The sequence below is a fragment of the Mesoplodon bidens genome (assembly GCF_964165515.1).
Source record: "Mesoplodon bidens genome assembly, chromosome: 3".
NCBI classification, from domain to species: domain Eukaryota; kingdom Metazoa; phylum Chordata; class Mammalia; order Artiodactyla; family Ziphiidae; genus Mesoplodon; species Mesoplodon bidens.
In genome coordinates this window covers 168384171-168393381 of record NC_138178.1, presented here as the reverse complement: position 1 = coordinate 168393381, position 9211 = coordinate 168384171, and the positions used below count along the sequence as shown (strand labels likewise).

Sequence of the window (9211 nt, the reverse complement as noted above, 5' to 3'; positions counted from 1 at the left end):
AGACGCTCCCAACTAAGCAACACTCTCCACCTCCCTGCCAAAGGCAAACTGAAAGCTTATAGCTAATAGGCTACTCTCTGAAATGCCCACATGCTTCTGCTCTAACCAGTTGAGTTGTAACCAAGAGTCAGCTGTGTTTGTTCTCACACCAGTTTATCCCAATTTACTTGATACTGCAATTACATAATTAAGTATTACATAAACATATGAATGCAAAGACAGAGTCGTTTCTATGACAACTAAATTGAAAGTTTTAGAAAAACTCAACACAGATAAGTTGCCAAAGGAAACTGCTATTGAATTAGGAAGAACAAAGACAACTTGCAAAAGCTGAGTAAAAAATAATCAAAAAAATCTAAGACAGGCTTTCAGACTGCTTCATAAGCATCTTTAAATTCTCACTCAACTTTAAAGCTTCCCTGGTGGCTCAGTGGTTAAGAATCCACCTGCCATCGCAGGGAACTTGGGTTCGAGCCCTGGTCCGGGAAGATCCCACATGCCACAGAGCAGCTAAGCCCGTGTGCCACAACTACTGAGCCTGTGCTCTAGACCCCGCGAGCCACAGCTACTGAAGCCCGTGTGCCACGGCTACTGAGCCCGTGTGCCACAACTACTGAAGCCCACGCACCTAGAGCCCGTGCTCAGCAACAAGAGAAGCCACCGCGATGAGAAGCCTGCGCGCTACAACAAAGAGTAGCCCCCACTTGCCACAACTAAAGCCCGCACACAGCAACGAAGACCCAACGCAGCCAAAAATAAATAAATAAAATAAACAAATGTATAAAAGTAAATAAATAAAGTTATAAAAAAAATTCTCACTCAACTTTAAAGAAACCTGAATGTGACATTATAAATGCATTATGGGAGTATTTATTCAAGGAAAAGGATTATTAACTGTATTAAGCAGACCCATACTCAAAAGGTAGTGGGCCTACAACAAAAGATTAGCAAACAAATGTATTTTTTTACACTAAAATGAAATACTGAAAGTATGGATCATTTTTATGACTCCCCACATTAATATTAACCAATTTGGGGTGATAAACTAACCAATTCATCCCAACTGTGAGGGATTAAAAATTGTGATGTGCCTCTCCAGCACAACACTCGAGAAAACCGGGCATGCAATCCTGGCTACTCAAGGCCAACACACACACACAGTCTCTCTCTCTCTCTCTCTCTCTCTCTCTCTCTCTCTCTCTCACACACACACACACACACACACACACTCTTTCTCTCTCTCTCTCTCACACACACACACACACACTCTTTCTCTCTCTCACACACACACACCCCGTAAGCACCCCACCTCACCAAAACAGTACTAAATGACAGGTGTCAAAAAAAAAAAGAAATCAAAAGAATAGTAAAGGCAAAAGAAATGTGGAGATACAGAAGATCTTAGAAATAAGGGCATACAAAGGTGATTTTCACACAACTTTTCCCACTTGCCAAGCAAATAGGACAGGTAGTCTTAAAGATAAAACAACCAAAAGCTAGCTGGTAGCAAAGTTCTTCCTCATGGCCTCACTGCTACCCTGTGCTAGTCTTGAATGCAAGAGTTCCCAAACGTGATCAGCAATAGCCACAGTTTACAGCACTTTTATTTCCAGATTTGGCTGCAGATTCTCACTCTGTGCTATCACTAGGGGGAGCACTTACTCCTGTTTTTTTTTTTAAAGGGGAGGGTGGCTGGGGAGAGAAAGAAAAGAGAAAAAGTTCCTAATTAACGATGTACTTTATCTCATTGTCCCTAAAAGGCAAAGGGCGCAATGTTTTAAAACTCACAGTGCAAAGTGACAAACGGTTTTTAAATGACTGTAAAAGTAAGCAACATAAGAGCTAGGTTAGGTACATTAACCAATCAACACATTTAACGCATAATATAAATAGCAAATATTGCTTAAACAGGCTGACCTTATCATCAGTTTAAAATAAGTATATGTGACGATTCTGATAAATGCTATTAGCAAAGGAAGTTAATAGATATCTACCACAAACTTCAGTTGATATACTTTACTTGCCTATTACTTCATTAAATTATTAGAAGACAAAATTAATACCGCTATCCTGTCTTAAAAGTTTGTAATGTACCTTGAGCACCTAAGGAGTAAGGAATTAGGGACATGGCAAAGGAAACAGAAGGGAATTAATATTAATTGGGTACCTTTTTTGGTGTTTGGGGCTCTACACATAATACAACCACCTTGGGAAACAAGAATTATTATTTTCCACTTTGCAGATGAGAAAACCAGGATTTAACAACCATAATAACTTGCCCATGGTCACGCAGATAGTAAGTGGTAGGACATAACCTAAATCTGTCTGATTCTATTGCCTACAATACAAAAAAGTCAAAAGTTGCTTAATTCATCTGGCACTTAGGTCATCTTAAGATAAATAAACTCACTTTATTCCATTAAGAGGTATATATTTATATCATAGCACAGAACAAAAAAGGACCAAAACAGCAACAACAATAAAAAACAGCTTACCCTCTAAGAGCTTACAGTCTATTGAAGACAACGTATGCACACACACAAGTTAAGGAATACAAAGGTATGCAGCCACTAAGTGATATGGGAGCTCACAGAGCCTGAGATCCCATGTAGTTTCAGCAGTTAGGAAAGGCCTTATGAAAGATGCAAGATTACAGCTGGATCCTGGGGATGGAAAATATTGGAGAGGTATAACGAAAGGTATTCCAGGATGGGGAAAAGCAGAGTTAAGGATGAACGTGATGTATCTGAGTAACAGTGAATAAGGCAGCACGACTGCTTCAAAAAGTGAAGGACTGCGTGGAAACAACCCGAGTGTATGAACAAACAAAATGTGATATACTCCCACGGTGGAATACTATTCAGCAGTAAAAAGAAACAAAGTACTGACACGCTACAATGACGATGAACCTTGAAAACATTATACTAAGTGAAAGAAATCAGTTACAAAAGGCCACATATTGTATAATTTTACATAAAATGTCCAGAATAGGCAAATCCATAAAGAAAGAAGGTAGACTAGTGGTTCCCAAAGGCTGGGAAGATTGGGCAGAAGTGGGGACTGACTGCTAATAGGTACAGGGTTTCTTCTGAAAATGCTCTAAAATTGATTGTGGTGATGAACACACAACTCTGTGAATACATGAAACCACTCAACTATAAATGGGTGAACCATATGGCATACGAACGACACCTCAATGAAGCTGTTAAAAAGAAAAGTTGAGGGCCTGGTGGAACATCCCATTGCAGAGCTAAGATGGAGTGACTTATGCCAAGCTTGAGGGTCTGGAATTTATCTGACAGGCAACTCGAGATATGTGAGTAAAGGTTTACCTAATGAAAGCACAGTGTACAAACTTAGGACCCTTCTCTAACAAAATTATTCCTAAAATATACACCAAAATCACAAAGAAGAGAGAGAACTAAAAGAAGATACTGTGATATGATTCTGACTAAGCCACAAGCTGTGACTATTAGGAAAGTTGTTTTGTTTCAGTGCTAAATGCCACAGATGGGTATATCAGCATCATATTTATGCAAAACCACAGAATCATCTTTGTCAAATCTTCAAATACTGTAATGTTCTAAACTTAATTATGAAAATAGCATTAATAATTGATCTGCCATATTTTAGGGTAAGATAATGAACAGTGTAATTTGTTTTTCATTGGACAGCAGTCCAATATAATGCTTTTTTAGATACTAATTTCAGTTTAAATGCTATCAGAACCTCCACTAATATAAAGCATCTCCTACCGATACTTATACATTTGACTCTAAAATCTAACGCAACATAATCTTTCAAAATAGATTTAATGTACAAAAATAAGAGAGCTCCAGAAACAAATCTGACATTCAAAAGCAAAGAGGAAAATTCTGGATATTAAATATCCAAAACAGAGGAAAAGGTAAAGCACTCAAAAATAAACCTGAAAATCATAGAGGAAAAAAAGGACTCAGTATTAGATTCTACAGCATTGGGAAGTACAAATAGGAAAAAAAAGGAATAAATTACATTTAAAATAGAAGGCTCAATACACGAGAGAAGAGGCTTTAACAGCTTTAACAGAGGCAAAGTTTGGAACATGTCCATAAGACAATCCCACACCCTCTCCTGAATCCCAGGGAAGAAAGAACCCTTCAGGCAGGCATCTTGTTATCCCTTCAGAAGCTGGCCTAAAGGTGAAACCCCGCTTTCCCCCAGGAGGTGGTGAGATGGTAGGAATACAAAAGAAGAACTCAGCTGGAGAGCCCACAAACAACCAAACTAGTGTTTGCCTTTTGAGTCACCTTGCAAACCTCCTTCAAGGTAGATGAGCCACTAGAAACTAAAGGAGATATCAGATCTCCTTTAAAACTCTCTTGCCTAAGAATGAGAGGACCCATCTGCCTCTGTAAGGGCTTTGTCAGTTCCAGAACTGGATGAAACGTACGTTCTTTGTCTGAGAAATTCAAACAACTTAGACGACCTGGTTCGCTAACAATAAAAGCAAAATAGAAAATAAGCTATCCTAAAAAAGAAGCCTTGTCACTGATACCTAAAATAAGGTATCTGCTGTCGCAAGTAAGTAGAGCAAAACTCTCTATTTCCTCATTGTCAGCCAGCATTTATACGGAGAGAATTAAGTAGGAGTAAGTAGGCACTGACTTCAAGTCATTAACTGCTGTATGCTAAAAGAAGCTTATCCAAATTTTCACCAGTTGTCTACCTGCTCCAAACAAAAGAAATGTGGGAAAAGGCAGATGCTTACAACTACTGTTCGCCATATTGGACATGTTAATCATTAAGGAATAAAGTACTTCAAATATTACACAATTATTAAACTAAGTTAAAAGGCATATTCTCTATGAAACAGCAAAAACACATACTCACATACTGTTAATGCATACATAGATAAAACCACTTTCCTTTAAAATAAATAGGTAGCTATACACCTGAAACTGACACAACATTGTAAATCAACTATACTCCAATGAACATTTTAAAAATAAAATAAAATAAAACAAATAGGTAGAAACAATGAGAGCAGGCTACCATAAATCACCAAAAGATGAGGGGAAATAACCCCAACATAAGGTCTAAGATCCCGAAACATTTTAAAGTAACAGAATTATTGAAGAGAATGGTCTAAATTGTAAGCATGCTAAAATTCTGACAAGAATAGAACCCAAGATGTCACTAATAGGCTACAGAATAATTAAGAAAATGGTAGTCAAGGAGAGGAGACTTTTTTTTTAACAGGGTCATTCAGTGAATATCATGGGACTAGAAACGTGATCTATAAAACAAGAAAGAAGAAGAAATTTGCCAGCACCTGAAACCGGCAAAGTAGACCTGAGCTAAGGAAACAAGGATCACAAATATCCCAGGAGGTAAATAACACCAGTTTTCAAAATCTGATTCCAAAAAAAAAAAAAAAAAAAAAAGCGAAAACTAATTTGCCAAAAGGGAGGAAAAATGTGCAAGAAAAAAATTTTTTAAATGTACACAAAATGCCTTAGGAAAATTTCTATTTCTGAAGTATTTTTATAGATATTTTCACTAATGTTCACATCAGCTTTTAAGAAGTTAAATCCACAACACAATTTTTAAAATAGTTGAGAGAAATCTTCTAAATATTTGTAATAACCATTTGGCTTAAGCAATTCTGTAGAGCTTGTAAGATGAAACTTAAGTGAGAGTAGGCGCAATTAAATTTTAAAATCTCTCAGGCAAAATTATAAAGTGCACATAGCAGAAGTAATATAAACAGGATAGCCTGAGGGGAAAAAATTGAACTACCATATTTGTGGATTTTTTTCTGTACAGTAAATAGCATATAAAGTTCATACTCTGCAATTAACTTAAAATTAATCACTGGATATTCTTAAGTCTCATCTAAATTTATTGGATCTTATGCGAGGACAACCAAAGCTGCAAGATTTTTTTTTTAATGAGATTCAACTCAAACCATTAGTTGTTCTGCTCCTCCTCCAAGCAATATTCTATAAGCTAGGTATCTGATTTGATTTCGGTTCTCAAGTTCATAAGGCCATATCTAAATCTTCATTTATAACATAATTAAGTGCTGCGCATGCAAAAGTACTCTGTTCAAGTGATTAAGTAAATCTGAACAGAACCGTAACATGACATTTCAGAAATCATTTGTGAATGCTGCCACAGGAAAAGCAGCAATTATCACAAAAAGACTTTATGAAATACCTGAGCAGATAAACAGCCCTTTCAATATCACTGAGGTCTTCATCAACTGTCAATCTTTCTATTTCTTCTGGTGTCTGTCAAGTGTAAAACACAAATTATGCACACAAACATCGGATCGGTCTTGCTTCCAGGGTCCCTATCTGAGTATGGACTAATGAAAAAGTTTCACAATTAAGCGTTGTCACTGAAAACTAATCAAGGGTCTGACGCCCTCAAACCTCAGACGTCTCTAAGTGTTGGGTTTAGGTGGTGGAGTTTCGGGGGTTGGGGGCTTTTTTTTGTTTGTTTACTCTTCTAGCTTCTAGATTGAAGTCTGAGAATCACATTGTGGCTTCAGAACCTTGCTGAAATCAATTGTATGTATATATATAAAATATATACATACTTTTAGTCTCTAATATCTAAGACTGTTTCGCCAGCATTTCCATCCCAGGAAATGCTTAAAAGGGGGAATGAAGACTGCAGCCGAGGGAGAATGAGAAAGACGAAATCTGGAGTGGGGGAGGGAAGGGAATAAACTCTGGGACTGGAAGGATATCAAAGATTCGAGATATTGCGGCAGGTGGGAGTGAAAAGAGCTATAACGGGGGGCGGAGGGGGTGGTGGTCGGTCACTAGCTTTGCCAGCAGTGAGGGCTGGAGCCTCTGGGAGGCTGGGAGGAAGATGACTCTGCGGGGTCGGGGAGCTAGCGGGAGGTGGGGGGCCTAGTGAAGGCTGACTCTCTTAAGGAGGTTGGGGAGCAGGGTCCCAGCTAGAGTCCTGGAGGGGCTGGAAGGTAAGGACACGTGACTCAGGATCGGCACAAAGGGTCGAGAGGGCTTTGAAGACCCGTAGCAGGACGGCTCTAGTATGGGTGCTAGTTGGGAGGTGAAGGGAGGCCCGGGCTGACTTGGGGACTGGGGGACCGGAGCTCGCTCTGATGGGGGTGGAGGGGGATGGGATCTGGGGTGTCTCTGGGAGAGGTAGGGGAAGAGTCGGGGCCGTGTAGACTGAGAAGTGGGACTGGGGCCTGAACCCGGGCAGCAGCACCAGGGAGCCAAAGCGGGGGGAGGGGGAGCCCCAAGGAGAGGAGGCGGGATAAGCGGGCTGCAGCTGCGAGGGGCAGCTCCTGCAGGGCCGGGGTAAGAAGGACCGCAACCGAGGGGCTCCAGCTGTGCGAGAGGGACGGCGCGGGGAGGACGCCGGGCTGGCCCGAATGACAGGGGCTCGACCGGCCGTTCCTGGGGGGCGGGTTGGGGAAAGGGACCGGGGCGGGCTGGGCCGGGGGAATAGAAAACCGAGGGCGTTCGAGGGATCACGGGCTGGTTCCGGATGCCCGTCCCTTGGGTCTGGGGGTCCAGGCTGGGAGAACCCGAGCCACGTCGAAGAAGGGGGCCCGAGAAGGGCCGGGTTAGGGTAACACGGCGGCCGGGGACTGGAGGAGGACTGGGGGGCCAGCAGGACTCCGAGAGGGTCCCGGGCCGCCTCGGGGAGCGGACGGGCTGGGGTCGGGGTAGGGGCAAGCCGCCGGGCGCCCTGCGGGCAGTTCCTCCTCCCCGGGGCGCACCTTGAGGCTCCGGCGGACCGGCCTCTCGATGATGGTGAGCTCCTGCAGGTCCTCCATGTAGCCGAACAGACTGTTCTGACTGAACTCCATCGCGGCGGCGGGCGGCGGCGGATGCATGGACCGCCGGGCCCCCTAGCCGCCCGGGCCGGAGCGGCACCGGGATGCCGGACGCGCGCAGCCCCGCGGCCGCCCACCAGCAGGACTTTCTCCCGCTCTCGGCCGAAGGAGCCGGGCGAGAGACGAGCAGGCGGCGGGAGAAGGAGCGCGACCGCCGAGGGGTGGGGCAGCCAAGGTGAGGGGGCGGGGCAGCCAAGGCTAGGGGGCGGGGCAGCCAAAGCGAGGGGGCGGGGTGAAATGCGCGGGTGGGCCTCGGGGGCGGGGCCTGGGTGGGTGGGGGTGCCCGCCTCAGCCCCGCCCCCTCCCGGGCGTCGCGTGCACGCGGGCCGGACGCAACTGCCGCGCAACGTCGCGGCGGCCCCCTACCGCTCTCGTCTCTCTGCTCTTCTCTCCCCTTGCCCCGCCCCCGACAGAGCAAGCCCGAAGCCGCGGCGCGTGCGCAGAGCCTCCCACTCCCTGCGGCCAGTGGAGGAGGAGTGGGGTCGGTAGCCGGGGGCGGAGATGCTGAACCAATAAGAGGCGAAACAAAGGAGAGGGAGGTGGGCTGGGATCTTGCTTAAGTTGCTAGAATTATCATGCGGTTATTCGTGGGACCGCCCACCCCAGCGCACGATCTGTGGACGCGAATATCTCCGTAACTCTGCTCTATCCCTGAGGGAGGGGTGTGTACCCAAAATAAGGAAATAGAACTTGGTGTGTGCGGGATTGATGGGGACGGGGTGCATGGGCATACAGTCCGGGAGGCGTTAGCATGTGGGAAAAGCAGCCGTCAGAAAAAGGATCCCTGGAGAGGAGACGCTTAAACTGGATCTTAAACAGGATTTTTCCAAGAGAAATAAGAGTAAGCCCATTTCGGATTGAAGCCTGGGTGTGTTTGGGTTGTAGGAAGTGCAGGCAGAGTAGAGCTTGAAGTGCGGGGAACCGAGTGCTTGGCAAGGTAGAGAGGTAGGTTCTTTATGGAAAAAAAGCCCAGGTCTGGGCAGCCACGCTGAGTTGCTTGCATTTGATTCTGTTAAGAGTAGGAAGCGATGGAAGGGGGATTGGGGCCATTTTGGGGACCTCAGCGACAAAAGTTTTGTTGATCATACTCTTCCCTCCTAAGAGTCAGCAACACCCAACTCTTTTTTATTTTATTATTTTCCACTCATTCCCTCTCCACCCTCCCGTTTCTCTACCCCCCATATGCATTCTCTCTCGTTTAAGATATGTCCCAGTACATGTATATGTCCTCGAAAGATACTGCTTTTAGTTGAAGTATCTATTTTTAATATACACGAATGGTACTGTGATAAGAGCTCATTCTGTTTCTTGTTTTTCCCCTCAACATGATGTCTTAAAGATCTGTCC

The 9211-nt window shown here is 44.1% G+C and overlaps 1 protein-coding gene across 2 annotated transcripts in view; it reads right to left on the bottom strand.

The window, feature by feature from the left end:
• Positions 1-7864, bottom strand: part of PPP4R4 (protein phosphatase 4 regulatory subunit 4) — a gene marked incomplete at its 5' end in the record, with an annotated part of 122809 nt that extends 114945 nt beyond the window's left edge. For both annotated transcript variants that reach the window (XM_081230039.1, XM_081230040.1), the window contains 2 exons: positions 6202-6275; positions 7748-7864. In XM_081230039.1, coding sequence (XP_081086165.1) covers positions 6202-6275; positions 7748-7864 — 191 coding nt within the window. The remainder of the gene's footprint in view (positions 1-6201; positions 6276-7747) is intronic.
• Between the last annotated feature and the right edge of the window lie 1347 nt (positions 7865-9211).